The sequence below is a fragment of the Macaca mulatta genome, chromosome 8, assembly GCF_049350105.2.
Source record: "Macaca mulatta isolate MMU2019108-1 chromosome 8, T2T-MMU8v2.0, whole genome shotgun sequence".
NCBI lineage: Eukaryota > Metazoa > Chordata > Mammalia > Primates > Cercopithecidae > Macaca > Macaca mulatta.
In genome coordinates, this window is record NC_133413.1 from 108,261,002 (window position 1) to 108,283,470 (window position 22,469).

General features: G+C 45.9%; 1 protein-coding gene across 4 annotated transcripts in view; it reads left to right on the forward strand.

Moving 5' to 3' along the window:
• The window catches only part of MATN2 (matrilin 2), a 169,139-nt gene that overhangs the window by 17,929 nt on the left and 128,741 nt on the right, over nucleotides 1–22,469 (forward strand). For all 4 annotated transcript variants that reach the window (XM_015145762.3, XM_015145763.3, XM_015145764.3 and 1 more), the window contains exon 2: nucleotides 187–354. In XM_015145762.3, the coding sequence (XP_015001248.3) occupies nucleotides 213–354 (142 nt within the window). In that variant the 5' untranslated portion in view covers nucleotides 187–212. The remainder of the gene's footprint in view (nucleotides 1–186; nucleotides 355–22,469) is intronic.

The window sequence follows — 22,469 nt, forward strand, 5'->3', positions numbered from 1 at the left end:
GTGTCCAAGAAGAGCCTACCAATGGGGGCTACTTAAGCTCTCAAAGACCGAACACACAAACAGCATTTTGAGTACAAGTGGCCTGTTTGAACTCTGAAAAGGCGGGGCGGCAGGCCTGCCGCTCCTGGAGTTCAGGGAGACCCAGAAATCTCACCCTGCCGCCTTCCCGTGTTGTGTTTGTCACAGCCTTGCCCCTCTTGCTCGTCTTGAAAATGGAAAAGATGCTCGCAGGCTGCTTCCTGCTGTTCCTCGGACAGATCCTCCTCCTCCCCGCCGAGGCTAGGGAGCGGTCACGTGGGAGGTCCATCTCTAGAGGCAGACACGCTCGGACCCACCCGCAGACGGCCCTTCTGGGTGAGTGACAGTGCCCACCCCCAAAAGTGGGCAGGTGGGGGTGGTTCGGGGAGGGCTCAGGGACAGGGATTGGTGACTGTTTGGGAAGCTCTCCTTTCCCTGGGTCCTCGTTGGATGTGCTGGGCCTGGGGTCCTCACCGGTGGTGAATGCATCTGGAGTTGAGGACATGGTTGCACACGAGTTTTCAGAATAAATTTTCCTTTGAAGCTTTAATTGAATCTGAAGCTCATGGCTTTTCTCCAATATTCGGGGCAAGATTTCTCATCTGAAATGTCCTTGTTGTTGGACCTATCTGGGCAAAGGTGTTATGAAAATTGTGTACTGGGTTTGCCCAGCTAGATCTGTTAATAATGCTTCCCTGCGTGGCAGCAGGGAAGAAAGAGCTGGCCCAGAAGAGAGGCGGGGACATTGTGAGCTGAATCGAGGTATTAGGAATGGAAAATGCCAGGGGTCTATTCATCTGATCCAGTGAACATGTTTCCTAGAGAAAGAAAATGTCATGAAAACATACAGAAAACGTATAAATCAGCTGATTCTAAACAAGGGCCTTGGTAAGCCTGGCTTGTGGAGGTTATAGGAAGGTTGGGTAGTGCCAAGAGAATGAGTTTTGGCATTGACCTGGGTTCAAGTCTTGCCTCTGCTACTTTCCAGATGTGATATAACCTCCCTGAGGCTATAGATGTGATATAACGTAGGTGATATAACCTCCCTGAGGCTCAGTTTTATCATCTGTAAAATGGAAATGTGAATGCCAACCTTGGAACATTTCTGTGAGGAATAAATGAGGTAACACAGTAAGGAAAAGCTTTACCACAATTATCATTCTAATAAGTTCTTTGAAACTGTATTTGACATTTGTATCTTGTTGGCCAGCCACTTGAATCTGACCCCCTACAAAGGCTGCTAAGAGAACTGCCCAATGACCTGGTAGCCTCAGCAGCATCTGAAATTATAATCAGGGACCACAGGGACCTAAAGAGCCCTGTTTTCAGAGGTCAGAATCTTTATTGATGTTAACTAAATGAGGACCCCAGTGATAGATCTTCCAGGTTCTTGAAAGTCCTTGTTTCCATAGTGATGTAAACAAGACTTTTGCAAATGTGAAAATGAGTGGGAAGTGTTTAATATGTTAATTGAAACGTTTTGAAAAACAAATTCCAAGATGATTAACAACATCTCTCTCTCTCTCTCTCTCTCTCTCTATATATATATATATATATATATATATAAAACTGACGATGCACACAATCTCAGCTCATTGCAACCTCCGCCTCCTGGGTTCAAGCACATCTCCCACCACAGCCTCCTGAGTAGCTGGGTTTACAGGGGCACACCACCATGCCCAGCTAATTTTTGTATTTTTAGTACAGACGGGGTTTCACCATGTTGGCCAGGCTACTCTCAAACTCTTGGCCTCAAGTGATCTGCTACCTCGACCCTCCAAAGTGCTGGGATTACAGACATGTGCCAGTATGCCTGGCCAAGATACCTGATTTCTGGATCACCAGCAGTGGCTGCACAGTTGGGTTTCTGATGGGGCTGGTCTCAGGAAAAGCCACCACACACTTGCCTGGAAAAGCACACTGCTTCTCTGGGCTCCAAGTCTCTCTCTCCCTCCTTTCCTCCCTCTGATACACACACACGGACCACATCACCCCCACCTGCCCTAGTTGTCAGCATTCGCTGTCGTCCTCCTTCGCCTAGAAGCCCATTTTGCTAAAGGCACCAACCTTGCATCCAGCATTGATTCCTTCTTCTCATTTTTCAAGAGAATGTGTCAGAGACAAAGAGGGGGATGAGACACAACGTATCTTTTCCACCCCAAGACTGCAAGTGGGCATGGGTGTTTTCACTCCATGAGCTGTGCAAGTGGCTGCTCCCAGATATGCTGGAGGGCTGCTTGACTTATGAAAATGGTAGAGTGGGCCAGGCATGATGGCTCATGCCTGTAATCCCAGCACTTTGGGAGGCCGAGTGGGCGGATCATGAGGTCAGGAGTTCGAGACCAGCCTGACCAACATGGTTAAACCCTGTCTCTACTAAAAATACAAAACTTAGCTGGGCATGGTGGGCAAGTGCCTGTGATCCCAGCTACTCAAGAGGCTGAGGTAGGAGAATTGCTTGAACCTGGGAGGTGGAGGTTGCAGTGAGCCAAGATCGTGCCACTGCACTCCAGCCTGGTGACAGAGTGAGACTCCGTCTTAAAAAAAAAAGAAAAAGAAAACAGTGGCGTGATAATCATGAAACCAGAAGGCAAACACTATGGCTGTGGCCTGGATTCTCAAGTGCAATCTGCTTTTGTTCTGATTTTGATGGGGAACAAAAATGGAAATGCATGCTCATTGGTAGTCCTTGCCCTGAGGGTATGACCTTCTCTTCATTCTTAGAATACTATAGTGTTTTGTATTTTATGCATGTTTGCTTCTCTTGGCTCTTGGACTATTTGTTCAGAATATGGCCCAGGCCACATTTCACTTTTTAGTGGCAAATCATTTTGGCTAAAGCTATGGCATCCACTGGCATGATTTATTTTACTGGTTATTTGCTTGCAAATATGTTCCTGAAAGTTTAACAGAGTAGAAACAGCAGAATGGTTTCTTAGGTTAATTTTTTGTTTGAACTTTCTGGGTTTTAAAAATGTTTATCTTTTATGTTTAAATTCAGATCAGAGTCTCAGTAACAACTTGAGTCCGTTTGAAAAAATAACGCATCTATTTATCCAACCATCGTGTGAACATCTGCAGGCTGTTCACTCCGCAGCCTGTGATGTCTGTCCACATGGGCTTATCTCTTACCTCATTCATTTATCTGGAATTTCTGCTCTGTGCCAGACACTGGTTGTGGGCGGGGGTAGTGTTTAAGATGAATAGACACCATCAGGAGGTGCACAGAGTAGTGGAAGAGACAGGCATGTGAAAAGATCATTAATTTGGTAGAATCGGTGTGCAAAAGTAGAGGCATAACTACATTATAGCTCAACTCTTCCTGCTGAGCAGGCTTAGTGTAAGGTAGTGGTTCTCAAGCTTTGGTCTCAGGATCCCTCCTTTTATACTAAAAATTATTTTTATTTTATTTTATTTTATTTTATTTTGAGACAGGGTCTCACTGTCTCCCAGGCTGGAGTGCAGTGGCATGATCATGGCTCATTGCAGCCTTGACCTCTTGAGCTCAGTTTTCCAACATCAGCATCTCAAGTAGCTGGGACTGACTACAGGCACATGCCACTACACCCGGCTAATTTTTGTATTTTTTATAGAGACAGGGTTTCGCCATGTTGTCCAGGCTGATTTTGAACTCCTGAGCTCAAGCAAGCCCCCCGCCTCAGTCTCCCAAAGTTCTGGGATTCTAGGCGTGAGCCACTGTGCCCAGCCAAAATTTTTTTTTTTTTTTTGAGACAGAGTCTTCCTCTGTCGCCCAGGCTGGAGTGCAGTGGCCGGATCTCAGCTCATTGCAAGCTCCGCCTCCTGGGTTCGCGCCATTCTCCCGCCTCAGCCTCCCGAGTAGCTGGGACTACAGGCGCCCGCCACCTCGCCTGGCTAGTTTTTTGTATTTTTTAGTAGAGACAGGGTTTCACTGTGTTAGCCAGGATAGTCTCGATCTCCTGACCTTGTGATCTGCCCGTCTCCACCTCCCAAAGTGCTGGGATTACAGGCTTGAGCCACCTTGCCCGGCCGCCCAGCCAAAAATTATTAAGAATCCCCAAGAACTTTTGTTTGTTTGTTTTTTAAGAATCCTGAGGACAATCAAGGGAGTTTTTGTTTATGTAGGTTAGATCTATTGGTATCTACTTGATCAGAAATTTAAAAATAACAATAATAAAATCAGAATGTGTTAACAAACTGTATGTGTATAAAAAACTATATTTCCTGGCCAGGTGCGTGGCCAGATGCAGTGGCTAATGCCTGTAATTCCAGTATTTTGGGAGGTCGAGGTGGGAGGATCACTTGAGCCCAGGAGTTTGAGACTAGTCTGGGCAACATAGGGATAACTTGTCTGTACAAAAAAATTAAAAAGTTAGGCTGTGCACGGTGGCTCATGCCTGTAATCCCAGCACTTTGGGAGGCCGCGGTGGGCAGATCACTTAAGGTCAGGAGTTTGAGACCAGCCTGGCCAACATAGTGAAAACCCGTCTCTACTAAAAATACAAAAATTAACCTGGTGTGGTGGTGTGCGCCTGTAATCCCAGCTACTCGGGAGGCTGAGACAGGAGAATTGCTTGAACCCAGGAGGCGGAGGTTGCAGTGAGCCGAGATCATCCCACTGCACTTCAGCCTGGGTGACAAGAGCGAAACTGTCTCAAAAGAAAAAAAGAAAGAAAGAAAAAATTACCCGGGTGTGGTGGTGCACACCTATAGTCCCAGCTATTTGAAATGCTTAGGCTGCAGGATCACTTGAGCCCCAGAGGTTGAGGTGGCATGAGTGAGCCATAATGGTGCCACTGCACTCCAGCCTGGGTGACAACAGTGAGACCCTGTCTCCAAAAAAATAAAAGAAGAGTGGCACTGTTTTACAGTTTTGCAAATCTTGTAATGGTCTGGCTTCATAGAAGACAGCTGGATTGTCATTTCTTGACCATTCAAGCTGTCATGAAATGTTTTCGTTAGATTATATGAAAATGCATGGATATGTAGTTGGAAAAAGGAAGAGCATTTAAATAGCCTTTTCATATAATTGTGAATGTTCTTTGATACTACACCAAAACTTGACAAAGAGTAGTTTCTTAAAGGTTAGTTGCAATGTGAAATCTAAAACCAGATCAACAAACTTTTTGTTCTCTATATACCCACAAGAGAATGGGAGTATGAAAGGCAAACATTCATGTTATTATGGAAATAGTTCTGACCTCATGGATCCTCTGAAAAGGGCTCAGGGACCCCCAGAATTCCCCAAACCACACTTAAGAATGGCTGGTTTAAGGGTATCGTTCCCAGTGAAGGTCCTGACCATGGAGAGCCCTGTGGGACAGCAGGTGGCAGAGGCATGAGGATGGAGTGTGGCAGTGGGGCTCTGATGTGGTGCTGGGTCTGCCAGGCAGGTGGTCTGAGCTGGAGATAAGCCAGCAATCACTTAGGACCTTGAGGGCTCCAAGGAAGATTTTGAGCTTCATTTTGCAGGGGTGGGAGCCGTGGAGGGCTTTAAGCAGTCAACAGTGGGTGTCACTTTGTCTTTGCACCCACTGTACTCTCTGGACAGACTTGACCTTCCTGGGTTGTGGCAAAGAGCAGGGATCTAAATAGCAGGCTGCAACAGGAGAAGGAACGAGCACCTGCTCTAGGCCAAAGGTCGCTCCAGGCAACAACGCTGGCAGGTAGAGTCAGAGAAGCTGGCTGTGCTGTACCCAGAACCCTTTGCACTTCGGATTCTTCCCCTTGACCAGCCTTATCAGTGGCACCCATCCCCTTCCACACTCCTCCCTAGGCCCTCCTCAAGGGGGCGCTAACTGGAAGGCATGCTGCCCCACTGCTAATGGCTGCCTGCTTTGTTTGTGCACACTTTTCCTCTTTGTTACACCACTTTCCTTTGAGAGGGTGGACCTATCTCCTGAGCAACCAGTGGGGTATATCAGCTTTTTTGGAAACCTTAATCCTCCTTGCCCAAACTCCCAGAGTATTCTTTATTTTTTTTATTTTTTTATTTTTTTTAAGATAGAGTCTTGCTCTGTCACCAGGCTGGAGTGCAGTGGTGCAATCTCGGCTCACTGCAACCTCTGCCTCCTGGGTTCAAGCGATTCTCCTGCCTCAGCCTCCAGAGTAGCTGGGATTACAGGTGCCTGCCACTACGCCTGGCTAATTTTTGTATTTTTAGTAGAGACAGGGTTTCACCATGTTGGCCAGGATGGTCTTGATCTCTTGACCTCATGATCCACCCGCCTTGGCCTCCAAAGTGCTGGGATTACAGGCGTGAGGCTCCGCGCCCGGGCCCCGGCCTCCAAAGTGCTGGGATTACAGGCGTGAGGCTCCGCGCCCGGGCCCCAGTATATTCTTGATTCCCACCACTTCACAAATTACTCTACAGCCAGCCAGCTTGTGGTCTGTGGTGGTGGTCTGTCTTATGAGGTCTTGTTGACATTCTTTTCTAAATTTACCAAACTGGCTCATTTTATTTCTGCTAATTAACCTTGAAACCCTTTTCTTTTCTTATTATAGATTCCCCTTTGGATCAATACTACACACTCAGAAGTTATGTTTGTGTTTTAAGAGAGCATTTTGTGGCAATATGGCGTCAATTCTAGAAGTGGGAGACAAAGATTTAAAAGGAAGTTGGCCCTGCAGTCTGGTCAGGGGATGGTGGGGCCTGAGCTCCCTCCCACCCCCAACCCCACCTCACACACTGCTGGATGAATTCCAGAGGTGTTCCAAGGGTAGATACCACAGCATTTAGTAAAGTTTACATATAAGTTAATTTACTACTTAAAAGCTAACGAAGAAAATCTAAGAATTCACCTGTTTTTTTTTTTTTTAGACAGGATGTTATTCTGTTGCCCAGGCTGGAGTGCAGTGGCACTCTCATAGCTTACTGCAGCCTGAGCTCAGGCGATCCTCCCAACTCAGCTTCCCAACTAACTAGGACTACAGTCATGCACTACCACACCCAACTAATTGTTTAATTTTTTTGTAGAGACAGGATCTTACTACGTTGCACAGACTGGTTTCAAATTCCTGGCCTCATGCAATCCTCCTGCCTTGGCCTCCCAAAGTGTTGGGATTATAAGTGTGAACCATTGCTCCTGGCAGAATTCACCTTATACAGCCCCCAAATTCTGCTTTTGGGGAATCACAATGTATTAAGAGGCACTTATTTTCATTTTTGCATATATCTCTAAACCTGACATCAAAATATTCATAAAATTGCAATACATTTCATATAATGAGCTGAAACCTCTTAAGTGAGCCATGTGAAGTTGTTGGCTGCCTGGAGAATTAAATGTAAACATGGCCTGCTGTGTGTTGCTAATGGAAATTTTTACCTAGGTTGATATTTATTAACTTTTTTTTTTTGAGACAGAGTCTTGCTGTGTCACCCAGGCTGGAGTGCAATGGCACGATCTTGGTTCACTGCAACCTTCGCCTCCCGGGTTCAAGCAATTCTCTACCTTGGCCTCCCGAGTAGCTGAGATTGCAGGCACCGGCCACCATGCCCGGCTAATTTTTGTAGTTTTAATAGAGACGGGGTTTCACCATGTTGGCCAGGCTGGTCTCAAACTCCTGACCTCACGTGATCTGCCCACCTAGGCCTCCCAAAATGCTGGAATTATAGTCATGAGCCACCGTGTCCAGCTCCAACCTACATTTTTAAGGCTTAGAAATCCACTCAATGGATTTCTACATCCCAGAACAATACCTTTACTTGACTTTTATTGGCCTCTTCTGTGAAGGAGGGAAAGCAGATGCCAGAAGCCATGAGAGTCTCTGGCTCTCCAACCAACCCATGGAAGCCGCTAGGCTTACATTTCCTGAAGCCGTTTTGCCATAATTAAAAGTTTGTCTCTTTCCCTGAGCTTTCCAGAGCTTTGTCCATCCTCTTCCTTCTACCTGGAATATCCTTCCCCAAACAAGACCCATTCTCATCCAGGGCCAGGTCAAATGCCGCCTCCTCCCTCTCGAGGCAAGACCTCCATTGAGGGACCACACACATTGCAGGTCCTCTGCCAAAGTGCCAACCCTCCCTGCCTTACATTCCAAGGGGTAATAGTGATACCTACCTCAGAGGGATTCACATTTTAGCTATTTTTGCACTTGTCTCATTTTACTACTAGACTGTCTCTTCAAGATAGGGACTGAATATTTTTCATTTCTCATAGCACCTATGAAAGGCAACTCTAATTTACTGAGCCCCTGCTGTGTGTTGGGATGTGTTATCTCACCTAATCCATAGCAGGAGCAAACACTGCAAGGTAATTATTGTTATATTCTATTTTCAGGCAAGGAAGCTGAGGCTCAGATAGGTTAAGCAGTTTTAGCAAACTTGTCAAGACTTCTGCAAACCTAGACAGAAAATGTCCTCAACCCCCAGCCCCTTTATGGAAAGGATGCATGGCTTAGGGGCAGATATGCCTTGGAGCAAAGAGAAAAGCACCTGTACTCCTGCTTGCTCCTCGACCCAGAGTTTTTATGTAGACCATAGAATGCCCTGCCCATCTGTATTTGGCGGTGCTGCTACGCCTGTCACACCTGGATTCTACTGACCTCCAGCCCTGGCTGTGGTTCTGCCCAGGGCTCAGTGTGTATTGAACAAGTAAGTGAATGAGACGTGCAGAAGGCTGATTTCGTCCTTATTTGAATGATTTCGATCTTGATTAAACTTCTTCTTAGCAAGAGGTTATTTTATTCTCCTGGACCTCAGTTCATTCATCTCTAAAAGAAGGAGGTTGAAGTCAATGATCTCTCAGGTCTCATCTAGGATGTGGTGATGTCACCAATTCCCCTGACACCCTTTCTGTGTGGGAACCCTGATGAAATCCGCAGCTTTCCCTCACTCTGTCCAGGTAGGAAAGCCAAGGAGGAATCATATTCTGGAAGCCAAGGAAGGAGAAGTTTTGAGACACAGGATGGTCAGTAGGATCAGGCAGGACAGCAGGGACGGGGCAGTGGGATCAGGTAACACAGCAGGGCTGAGCAGTGGGTTCAGGCAGAACAGTGGGCTGGGCAGGGGGATCAGGTAACAGCAAAGTTAGGCAGTGGGATCAGTTAATGCAGGGCTAGGCAGTGGGATCAGGCAACACAACAGGGCTGGGCAGTGGGATCAGGCAACACAGCAGGGCTGGGCAGTGGGATCAGGCAACACAGCAGGGCTGGGCAGTGGGATCAGGCAGCACAGCAGGGCTGGGCAGTGGGATCAGGCAGCACAGCAGGGCTGGGCAGTGGGATCAGGCAGCACAGCAGGGCTGGGCAGTGGGATCAGGCAGCACAGCAGGGCTGGGCAGTGGGATCAGGCAGCACAGCAGGGCTGGGTAGTGGCGTCAGGCAATACAGCAGGGTTGGGGAGTGGGATCAGCCAACGCAACAGGGCTGGGCAGTGGCAGCAGGTAACGCAGCAGGGCTGGGCAGTGGCATCAGGCAATGCAGTAGGGCTGGGCAGTGGGATCAGGCAACACAGCAGGGCTAGGTAATGGGATCAGGTAACACAGCAGGGCTGGGCAGTGGCATCAGGTAACACAGCAAGGCTGGGCAGTGGCATCAGGTAACACAGCAAGGCTGGGCAGTGGGATCAGGCAACACAGTAGGGCTGGGCAGTGGGATCAGGCAACTCAACAGGGCTAGGCAGTGGGATCAGGCAATATGGCAGGGCTGGGCAGTGGGATTAAGCAGTGAGGTGGGGTTCTTAAACTTCATTGTGCATCAAAAGCTCCTGGAAGGCTTGTTAGAACACAGATTACTGGGCCCTGTGCACAAAGTGTCTGATTCAGTAGGTCTGGGTTGGGGCCTGATAAGTGGTATTCCTGGAGATCTCAGTTTGAGAACTATTACTGTAGAGAAACCTATAAGGTTGGGTGGGAATGGGCAGGAGGAAAAGATACTAGCAGGAGATGCTGTGGGACACGAGCCAGAAAGACAATACAAGATGAGTAACATCTGCAGAAAATTGCAGCTGCAGAGTATAAACTAACTGTAATCTGGGTCCAGCCCTTCTGAAACTTTAAAAATAAGCTGCTAGCATTGTCCAACCTTATAAGGAATTGGCAAAAGGTGGGCTTCAAGCCTACATGGGAGCCAGCCTCTTACAGCACAGCAGTTAGCAATACACATCTAAAGAACTAAGTGGCTGGCATGTGTCTTTATCATCAGAATTGATTATACAAATGAAGGTTGATGCATTGAGCCTATCAAATTGTTTTAAATATAGCAAAGGTTTTCTTTTTTAAACCCTGTGAAGTAAAACCGCCTCTGTTTCAGTGCTCAGCTGCAGTGCATCGTGGGCAGCACAATGACAGTTGGAAACGTGGACCCCATGGAGGGACTGTCATGGCCGCCCTCAGCACAGACCTGCTGTTCCCTATCAAATTCATCATCCGTGCCTATGCTCTGTTTAATATAGAAACGAACCTCTCTCTTATCAATCATTTTTTATAAACTATATGAAGTAAAATTCTTCATTCCTATCTTGTGATTAACACTGGGAGAATCCAAAAAGCACAGCATCTGACCTCCAATAAGCTATAAAGTTAAAAGCTTTTCTAGGCAATGAATATATAACCTGATTTTTTTCTCCTTCAGATCCTCTCTCTCCCCTTCTTTCTCCCTTTCCTTTGTGTGAAACTCTTTCTTTATCCCTTCCCTTTTCTATAAACGTCCTTGATCTTTCCCTCTCCAGTCCTCCCACTTCATTCCCTTCATTCCCAGGATGTTCTCTCTTCAGCTTGCCCATGTGTTTTGCACCTGTAACTCATGTGTGTGTTGGGGAGTAGAGGTGAAGATTATCCCTTCCATGAGTGACAGTCACCTTTCTTTTCTTTGCTAGCTGGTGCTTTTAGGAGACAAAGTGTACAACCTTACCCCTAAGGAGCCAGTCCTGTCTCTCGTCTCTCTAACTAATGATAATAATGATAACAATAGTAGTGATGATGGCTGGGTGCGGTGGCTCATGCCTGTAATCCTGCCAGCTGGGGAGGCCGGGTTGGGTGGATCACCTGAGGTCAGGAGTTCGAGACCAGCCTAGCCAACATGGTGAAACCTGTATCTACTAAAAATAGAAAAAATTAGCCAGGCGTGGTGATGGGCACCTGTAATCCCAGTTATTCAGGAGGCCGAGGCAGGAAAATTACTTGAATCTGGGAGGTGGAGGTTGCAGTGAGCTGATATCACACCACTGTGCTCTAGCCTGGGCAACAAGAGTGAAACTCTGTCTCAAAAAAAAAAAAAAAAATTGTAGTGATGACAAGCCACCATATGCCAGGCACTGTGGTAAGCAGCTCACACTTCACTCTGCATGTACTATTATCCCTTAAATGTCTCATACAAGGTCATTCAACTACTGAGCAGCCAGAGGTAGAATTCAAGAAGCAAACTTGCAGTTCTCTCTACTTAAACTCTTGTCACCCAGGCTGCAGGGCGGTGGTGCGATCATGGCTCACTGCAGCCTCGACCTCCGGGCCCAGGTGATCCTCCTACCTCAACTTCCCAAGTAGCTCGAATTACAAGCATGCACCACCATACCCAGCATTTTTTTTTTTTTTGTATTTTTGAGAAAGACAGGGTTTCACCATGTTGCCCAGGCTTGTCTCAAACTCCTGAGCTCAAGTGATCCTCCTGCTGTGGCCTTCCAAAGTGTTAGGATTATAGGCATGAACCACCACACCCCGCCTACTTGAACTCTTTTCTCTAACCCCACCCTCCCTGTTTTATCCAACTGAATTGGTCTCATCTTTCAGGTCTCAGCAGAAGCGCTTCTAATCTTCTAGGTTAGGATTAAATACTCCAACTATTGCATTCTCATGGAGTGCTGTATGTCCCCAAAACTGCACTTAGCCTGTACAGCAATTGCCTGCTTAATTGTCCATGTGGTTTGTCATTGTACCAGCATGGCCGAGCAAGGTGCCTGGAACACAGCAGGTATTCCATAAATGCCTGTAGGAAAAGTCAATTAACTGACTCTTCCTCAATAAATATATATATTCTAGAAATTTGAGTTGTGTATTAGTTTCCTAGGGCTGCTATAACAATATACTGCAAACTGGGTGGTTAAACAACAGAAATATATTGTTCACAGTTCTGGAGCTAGAAGTCTGAGCTCAAGGTGTCGGCTGTGTTGGTTTCTTCTGAGCCCTCTCTCCGTGGCTTGTAGGTGGCCGTCTTCTCCCTGTGTCTCCATGTGGCCTTTTCCTCTGTACCTGTGAGTATCCAGACTTCCTCTTCTTATAAGGACACCAGTCACATTGAATGAGGCCTGCCGTAATCACCTCATTTTCACTTAATCACGTCTTTAAAGACCCTAACTCCAAATCCGGTTACATCTTGAAGGCCTGGGGGTGAGGACTTCACCATCTGAATCAGGGGCAGGGAGAAGGACAGAAGTCAGCCCGTGACAAGCTGCTTTGCTTTTCACTTTCCCGGTTTGTGGAGGACAGTGTGTCATCTTTCAACATGTTTCTAAATAGCCTCTTTTTCCTTTCTGATTCACTTGATGTTCCCACTTCAGGGTGACATGACAGATGCTGGGGAAGCATGTTCAAAGACTTGAGCGGTGTGTCACTTATTACTTTACCGTCGCATATTTCAGAGTCGTTAAAGCAGCTCCAGCAAGCGCAGTGGGCTGTGTAGCCGGAATCCTAGGGCTGCAGATAGGACACGAGTGCACTCTAACCAGGGTGTGAAACCAAGTCCAAGTAAGATTTTTCAAAAGCCAAGAATTAGCATGACTAGCTCAGTCCTGTTTCAGTATATCCAGGGGAGGCTGATTTATAGGGAAAGATGAAAGGAGGACAATGTGTATATTATTTTGGCTGCTCAGAAGGCCGTGGGGCTGGACGGGGGGAGGAGGAAGTTATTATAAGCCTACAGCCAGCCAATTAGTAAGAACATCAAAGAGGAAGCTGGATGGCCAGATGGACCAAGAGCTGGGGCACAGGCAGGCTCTTCGGGAGAAACAAGATCAATGGATGCTTCGGACAACCTGAGTTCAGAGCCGGGAGAGCCCTTTGGAAAGGCATGATGGATTATGTGCACTGTGGGTCATTGCGCCATGAGAAGTCCCGAGCGGATGAGCCCCAGAGGCCCTTAAAGTCAGAGTGGACCGTTAAGTAAACTGCGGAGGAATTTCTTCTAGGAGGGCTCAGACTTGGCAAAGGCTGGGAAGGGCTGCTTTCCATCTCCAGCTCTTAATTCCCAAGCCCTGACACTGGGGCTCGCTTGTTCCAGCCTACTCGATCCATTTATTGAATAAAGATATACTGAGAACTGGCCGGGCATGGTCCGCCTGCAATCCCAGCACTTTGGGAGGCCGAGGAGGGCGGATCATGAGGTTAGGAGATCGAGACTGTCCTGGCTAACACAGTGAAACCCTGTCTCTACTAAAAATACAAAAAATTGGCCAGACGTGGTGATGGGTGCCTGTAGTCCCAGCTACTGGGGAGGCTGAGGCAGGAGAATGGTGTGAACCCGGGAGGTGGAGCTTGCAGTGAGTGGAGATCGCACCACTGCACTCCAGCCTGAACTACAGAGCAAGACTTGGTCTAAAATATACATATATACACACACACACACACACACACACACACATATATACACACACACTGAGAACCCCCTTATTCCAAGGTCTGTGCTAGGCCCAGTAAAAGATGAGGAATCCTTACATCTTTGGGACTTGGTGGGGTCACAGGGGAAGCGTCCTCCTCTCCTAGGTACCTTTCATCCGTTTGCACCCAGATGTGGCCTGTCCCATGTGATTGTGCCACTACTGGTTGAAGCAGGCCTTTCTACTCTCCTCTTCCAGTTAAAGCTGAATTTGTCTCCAAAGTGAAGAAGAACAAGAAAACCATCAATTTTATGGAGCTTTTTAACTATACCAAAATGGTTTCATTCTGATACACTTTTTTTTTTTTTTTTTGAGATAGAGTCTTTCTCTGTTGCCCAGGCTGGAGTGGAGTGCAGCGGCCTGTTCTGGGTTCACTGTAACCTCTACTCTTGGGTTCCAGCAATTCTCCTGCCTCAGCCTGCTGAATAGCTGGGATTACAGGCACGCCCCACCACACTAGGCTAATTTTTGTATGTTTAGTAGAGATGGGGTTTTGCCATGTTGGCCAGGCTGGTCTTGAACTCCTGAGCTGAGGTGATCCACCCACCTTGACCTCCCAAAGTGCTGAGATTATAGGTGTGAGCCACCGTGCCCAGCCCTGATATACTATTTTGTTTCATTATTTGCCTGGGTTTTATTGATTCATCCGCTCAACAAATATGTATTGAGAAGCTACAGTGTGCAAGGCATTGCTTTGGGTGCCAAGGATACTGCAGGGTCAGGCCAGGGTCACATCTGGCTCACCACCAGTCAGGCTTTAGGGTTTGGTACAAATTCCACGGCCTCAGGCACCATGGGTGCATAGGATCAGCAAGAGAAGTCCTTAAAGAGATGGGAAACTCACTCATCCCCTTCTGTAGAGGGGATATATTTGACAACAAATTAAATATCTTTAAAATCCATTTGTGCATTCAAGTTTTTCATTTCTTCTTAAGTCTATTTTGGTCATTGATAGCTTTCTGAAAAATTGTCTCATTTGTCTACATTTTCAAATCTGTTGTTATAAATTACAGCTCATAATACTGAGCTATGTTTTAATAGGGAACATGTGTTTTATAAATACATGTTTATAAAAATAGAGTCCCACTATGTTGCCCAGGCTGGTCTGGAACTCCTGGGCTCAAGCAATCCTCCTGCCTCAGCCTCCCAAAGTGCTGGGATTACAGATGTGAGCCACTGTGCCTGTCCAGGGGACACGTTTTTTTTTAACAAAAAGTGCCCAATGCTAGGCCGAGTGTGGTGGCTCACACCTGTAATCCCAGCACTTTGGGAGGCTGAGGCAGGCAGATCACTTGAGGTCAGGAGTCTGAGACCAGTCTGGCCAACATGGTGAAACCCTGTCTTTACTAAAAATACAAAAAATTAGCTGGGTGTGGTGGCGGGCACCTGTAATCCCAGCTACTTGGGAGGCTGAGGCAGGAGAATCACTTGAACCCAGGAGGTGGAGGTTGCAGTGAGTGGAGATTGCACCATTGCATTCCAGCCCAGGCAACAAGAATGAAACTCCGTCTCAAAAGAAAAAGAAAGAAAGAAAGAGAGATAGAGAGAGAGAGGGAGGGAGGGAGAGAGGGAAGAAGGAAGGAAGGAAGGAAGGAAGGCAGGAAGAAAAAGAAAAAGAAAAAAAGAAAAAAGTGCCCACTGTTTTATTCTCATAGATCACAAAGGTCTTAGCAAAAATTCTAAAGAAACACTGAGACCTGGGGGATGGGTGTGTGTTGCCAGGAGAGAAGTCTCTATTGCCTCTTGGGTTTCTCTGATAATACCTGGCTTTTGTCGAAGAGCTTCACAGTTTTTCAAAGCACCCATCCCTTGCCTTACTTCTCCCATCTCCCTTGTCTGTCTGATGCCTCCAACTTCTCAGAATTGCCAGGGCCAGGGCACTGCTGGGACCATGGTGTGGGTCTACATTGCAGTAAAAGGCTCGTTACCCACTCCCCTCAACACAGGAGTCTCCTGTTTTTAGGCAGCTTAAGAAAGCAGTCTTGTCCGTGAAGGAATGCCCAGCCTTCTTGGTGAAGATGCTGGGTTTGGGGACCCAGCTGTTTGCAGGAGTTGTCTAAGGATGTCAGCTGCCCAGTACCTAGGGACTGTGAGACTCCTGGGATGTTAGGGTCCCCACACCAGCAGGGGGAAGACACTGGCCCCAAGAGAAGTTGAGTTTAGGGCAGCCAGTCCTGCTGGGAGAAAGGAGAGCCTCAGACGCCAGCAAGCTTGTTGCCAGCCATTTTCTGACAACCCTGTTTATTGCACCATGTATGGTAATCAACATAGACTTCCATCTGCTCTGAGGGGTGCGGGTGGTGCTCCATGGAACACACACATGCACACCTTCACCCACCCTTTCCTGTACCTTTATAATTCGTGGCATAGGAACACTATATCTATTGCCCTTGGGTGTGGTTATAGTGCCACAAGGTTCTCTGTGCAGTACCTGAATGACAAGATCATATTTTGTGTCAGTTCCACGTGAAAGGGCTCTTCCTTACAGACATTGGAAGGGTACCAGTAGAATCTTAAGTTCTAGGAAGGCAAGCGTTTTTTGTTTGTTTGTTTGCTTGCTTTTTTGTCTGGCACATGATAGATGCTCAGCAAATATTTTCTGGATGGGTGAACAAATGGAAACTGGAATGAAATGGAGATGCCTAGGTGGGTGGCAGGAAGGACTCTGCCTCTCCTGGTCTTTGCCCTGTAGATGCCAAATATTCTAGGTGGGAACTGGGAAGTTGGCAGATGCAGTTCTATAGAGAGTCAGTGGAGCAAAGATTGGAAAAACATCCAGCCTGTGTCAGCTAGCAAAAGAGGGGTTTTGGGTCTATTTTGGGGTCAGAATATTAGAGGAGGTACCCTGTAACCTCAGGGGTCAGAGCGTGGTTGACTAGGAGGCTCCAAATAGTAAATGAAACCCAAGGGGACAGAGATAGGACCGCTTGATCCATCCTTATAGGTTCAGAGCTCTGTCTTATCAAATGTTTTCCCTTCATGTATTAGCATGATAATCAACTCTCTCTACTTTGGTTTGATAATGCAATGCATTATATGGATAGATTTTCTAATGTTGAACCAATCCTTGCATTATTGGGGTAAACTTTACTTGATCATAATGTACCTTTTAATACCTTACTAGAATTATTTTGCTAATTTATTTTTATATTTAGATTCATAAATTAAACTGGCTAGTATTCCCTCTAATTTTCATTTCTTGCACTGTCTGGTTTTGGTATCAAAGTTAAGTTAATTTCATGAAAATAAATTGTGTTTGTAAAGTAGGTATTAGCTATTCCTTAAAGAGCTGGTAAATTTGCTCATAAAACCATCTGGGTTGAATCCCTTCTGTAGGGGAGATATGTTTGAAACTAATTTAATTTCTTTAAAAGCCATTAGTCTATTTGACTTTTCCATTTCTTTTGAGTCTATTTTGGTAATTGATATTTTCCTTGAATATTATGCCATTTGTCTACATTTTCAAATCTGTTGGCATAAATGACAGTTCATAATACCGAGCTGTGTTTTAATAGGGAACATGTGATTCTTTAATCAAAGGTGCCCAGTGCTTTATTTCTGTAGATCACAAAGTTCTTAGGAAGAATTCTAAGGAAACACTGGGGGATGGGTGTGTGTGCTGCAGGGAGCCGAGTCTCGATTGACTCTTGAGTTTCTCTGATAATATCTGGCATATGTAAAGAAGCCTTACAGTTTTTCAACACACCTATTGCTTGCCTTATCTCTTTTGTCTTCTCAAAGTCCTTGAGGTGTAGATTTTATAATGATTCTCAATTTATAGATAAGGAAAAGCCAGTCAGAGATACCAGTTTATCTATAATATAGATGAAATCAGAAGCCACTCCTAGATCACACCATTTTAATTAGAAGAGAGTTTAGAGATCATCTCGTTGAGAGATTCTTAACCTGGGATCCATGGACCCTCAAAGTGCTCTTGGGTAGACTTCAGTGGCTCCATGCTTTGGATGAGAACAAAATTACGTTATTTTTCACTAAACTCTAAGTGCAATTTAACGTTTCCTTCTATTATGATTGCAAGCAACAAATACCAGAGTAGTAGCAGTACTATGTCTCCAATAGAGATCACAGATATTTTCATGGCACATTGTAGCCATCAGAGATAACTCAAAATATTGTTTACATTCATCTCTACTTCAAAATTACACATTAGTAGACCCGCCTCTTGATCTTGACATGTTGTTTTTAAAAGTACATGTTACTGTATACCAAATTTGTTTTTTAAAATATTTTGATAACTGCAGTTCAAATAATTGGCCTCCTTTCTAATCCTTTGCATTCATTTACTTGTTTATTGTGATAAAATATACGTAAGATAAAATGGACTATTTTAACCATTTATAGTACATGTTTGATGGTATTGAGTAAATTTACAGTGTTGTGTAACCATCACCACTATTTCCAGAGCTTTTCATCATCCCAAATAGAAACTCTGTACCTAATTAAGAAATAACTCCTCATTCTTCCCTTCCCCATCCCCCAGTAACTTCTATTCTACTATTTGCCTAAACACCTCATATAAATGAAATTCTGTCATATTTACCCTTTGGTGGTTAGCTTTTTTCATTTAGCCTAATGTTTTCAAGGTTCATCCATGTTGTAGCGCGTATCAGAACTTCATTCTTTTTGTAGTTCAAAAATACAGTACATTTTAATCCATTCATCTGTCAATGGCCACAGGTTGTTTTCACCTTTGGACTATTGTGGGTTTTTGTTGTTGTTGTTGTTGTTTGAGACAGGGTCTCATTCCTATCACCCAGGCTGCAGAGCAGTGGTGTGATCAGGGCTCACTGTAACCTTGGCTTCTCTGGCTCAGGTAATTTTTCCACCTCAGCCTCCTTAAGTAGTTGGGACTACAGGCACACACCATGCCCGGCTAATTTTTTGTATTTTTAGTAGAGACAGGGTTTTACCATGTTGCCCAGGCTGGTCTTGAACTCCTGGGCTCCAGCAATCCACCTGCCTTGGCCTCTCAAAATGCTGGGATTACAGGCGTGAGCCACTGTGCCTGGCCACCTTTGAGCTATTGTGAATAAGGCTGCTGTGAACATTGGAATACAAATATCTTCTTGAGTTCTTGCTTTCAATTCTTTTGGATATACACTAAGAAGCAGAATTGCCTGGAAATATGGTAATTCTATGTTTAACTTTCTAGGAACTGCCAAACTGTTCTACAGTGGCTGCAGCATGTTACATTCCCACCAGCAGTACACGAGGGTTCCAATTTCTCCACATCCTCACCAATACTTGTGTTTTTCATTACAAAAAAAAAAAAAAAATTACCATCCTAGTGGGTGTTGCATTTTATTTTAGGCATGTAAAAACTTTATTCTGAGAAGGAGTCATGGGCTTCTCCAGACTGCCATGGGGGTCCCTGATACAAATAAAGATTAGAAAACTAGGATGAGGGAACTCAGAGCTCAGAGATACTGTCACATGTCCAAGGTGAGGTGATGGACTAGCAGCAGCCCAGGCCTTAGAACTAAGTTTCCTGGGTCTCAAAGGAGCCCTTTTCCCTCCTACCAGATGGTCTGTTCTCATGTACATGATCCACCCCAGCCAGTCGTCAGAACTGAGTCAGAGCTGGAGCTAAGCCATTGACCAACCAGCCACCAAAGCTGAGGCCAGCACCAGACATAGACTAGATAGACATAATTAATCCCTGTTTGCAAATCGCTGCAACGTAGAACTACCATGCACCACCACGGCCGCTAAATCCTTATCCAGCCTACAAACATCCACGAATGCCTGTGTGCAGATCAAACTCCATATTCAGTTGGAGTGTTTGGGGGACACTTACCGGGACATCAACGGACAATTTGGTTTATAGGTATGAAATTCAGGAGGGAGAAATAACCCTGTGTATGTTTCATTTAATTACAGAATAGGTGTCTTGATCTCTCGTTTCTTTTGGGGACCCTCTATTTCCGCAGAGGCAGGTTCAGATGGCCTCTTGAGTTTTCTTACCGAGCTCCGTCAGCCTTGGCTCCTGAGCTTTTCCACACTTGTCAGCTCGGTTTTTGAAATAACCGTAGCTGACTTTTTTTTTTTTTTTTTTTTTTTTTTTTTTTTTGAGGCAGAGTCTTGCTCTGTTGCCCATGCTGGAGTGCCGTGGTACAATCTCAGCTCACTGCAACCTCTGTCTCCCGGGTTCAAGCGATTCTCTTGCCTCAGCCTCCCGAGTAGCTGGGATAATAGGGGCCTGCCACGATGCCCAGCTAATTTTTGTATTTTTGGTAGAGACTGGGTTTCACCATGTTGGCCAGGCTGGTCTCGATCTCCTGACCTTAGGTGATCTGCCCGCCTTGGCCCCTTAAACTGCTGGGATTACAGATGTGAGCCACCATGTCCGGTCATCATAGCTGACTTTTTTTTTTTTTTTTGAGACGGATCTCACTCTGTCGCCCAGGCTGGAGTGCAGTGGCTCGACCTCGGCTCTCCGCAAGCTCCGCCTCCTGGGTTCAGGCCATTCTCCTACCTCAGCCTCCCAAGTAGCTGGGACTACAGGCACCCATCACCACGTGTGGCTAGTTTTTTTTTTTTTTTTAGTAGAGATGGGGTTTCACTGTGTGAGCCAGGATGATCTTGATCTCCTGACCTCGTGATCCACCCGCCTCAGCCTCCCAAAGTGCTGGAATTATGGGCATGAGCCATGGCACCCGGCCCATAGCTCACTTTTAATGAGTTTTAATTCTAGCTCTCCACTGTGCAACCATGAATAAGTAACTTAACCACTGAAGTTCAGTTGTCTTGTTTGTAAAATGAGGATAATAATGATGCCTCTCTCACAGAGTGATTATGAGGATGGAATAAGACAATACACATAGAGGACTTGGCACAGAGCCTGGCACAGAGTAAGCATTTCATTAGTGCTGTCATTGTTGATTTTAACGTTTATTATTAAAAGTCACTCTGACACCTATAATCCCAGCACTTTAGGAGGCCGAGGCGGGTGGATCACCTGAGGTGAGGAGTTCGAGACCAGCCTGACCAATCTGGTGAAACCCCGTCTCTACTAAAAATACAAAAAATTAGTGGCGGGCACCTGTAACCCCAGCTATTCGGGAGGCTGAGGCAGGAGAATTGCTTGAACCCGGGAGGTGGAGGTTGCAGTGAGCCAAGACTGTGCCATTGCATTCCAGCCTGGATAACAAGAGCAAAACTCCATCTCAAAAAAAAAAAAGTCACTTTGTAAGTTGCAAAGTGCAACTGTACTATGAGATCTTTACAACTAGGAATTAAGCCAGTTACGATGACCCATGCCTGTAATCTCAGCACTTTAGGAGGCTGAAGGGAGAGGACTGCTTGAGCCCGGGAGTTCCAGACCAGCCTGGGCAACATAGTGAGAGCCCATTGCAAAGAAAACCAAAAAAAAAAAAAAAACCTTAGGAATTAGAGCTTCTCATCTCCGGGCCTAAAACATCTGATGGAGTAGCTTCTCAAGAACTGTATACTGAATGAATGAATGAGATGACATTTACTAATAGTAAATGTTTTATTAACTTTTATCTTTTATTTACCTATTTGACCATCTCTTGTACTGATTTAAATATAAAATAGCAGTTTTTCTCTTTCAACCTTTTTTTTTTTTTTTTTTGAGGCAGAGTCTCACTCTGCCAACCAGACTGGAGTGTGGTGGTGCAATCTTGGCTCACTGCAACCTCCGCCTCCTGGTTTCAAGTGATTCTCCTGTCTCAGTCTCCTGAGTAGCTGGGACTACAGGTGTGCCACCATGCCCAGCTAATTTTGTGTTTTTAGTAGAGACAGGGTTTTGCCATGTTGGCCAGGCTAGTCTTGAACTCCTGACCTCAGATGATCCACTGGCCTTGGCCGTTCAAAGCGCTGGGATTACAGGTGTAAGCCACCATGCCCACACCCCCTAACCTTTTTTGTTTTTTTTTTTTTTTTGAGACAGGGTCTCACTCTGTTGCCCAAACTGGAGGGCGGCACCCTGATCTTGGCTTACTGCAGCCTCTGCCTGCCATGCTCAAGTGATCCTCCCATCTCAGCCTCCCAAGTAGCTGGGGCCACAGGTATGCACCACCATGCCCAGCTAATTTTTTGTATTTCTTGTGGTAGAGATGGGGTTTCACTAGGTTGCCCAGGCTGGTCTCAAACTCCTAAACTCAAGTGATCCACCTACCTTGGCCTCCCAAAGTGCTGGGATTATAGGTGTGAGCCATCATGACCAGCCTCTTTCAACTTTAAATCAAGTATCAGTCTTAGAATCAATTCTCTAGCCGGGCGCGGTGGCTCAAGCCTGTAATCCCAGCACTTTGGGAGGCCGAGGCGGGTGGATCACGAGGTCAGGAGATCGAGACCATCCTGGCTAACATGGTGAAACCCCGTCTCTACTAAAAATACAAAAAAAAAAAAAAAAAACTAGCCGGGCGTGGTGGCGGGCGCCTGTAGTCCCAGCTACTCGGAGGCTGAGGCAGGAGAATGGCGTGAACCCGGGAGGCGGAGCTTGCAGTGAGCCGAGATTGCGCCACTGCAATCCAGCCTGGGTGACACAGCGAGACTCCGTCTCAAAAAAAAAAAAAAAAAAAAAAAAAAAAAAAGAATCAATTCTCTATAGAATTTGTCATATGAGCCAGTCTGCTCTCTATTTCTATGAGTTTGGCTTTTTCAGATTCCACATATAAGTGAGGTCATGCAGTATTTGTCATTCTGTGCCTGGTTTCTTTCACTTAGCATACCATGGGGCCAGGGAAGTTTTTTCTTTTGTTTTCTTTTTCTTTTCTTTTTCCCTGCTCCAGCTCAAAGGATGGGGCTGGGTAATCTTTAGATGAGTCGGGGGAAGGCCTCAATGAGAAGGTGACTCTTCTTCACATACCTAAAGGCAGTGACAGGATAAGGCACCAGA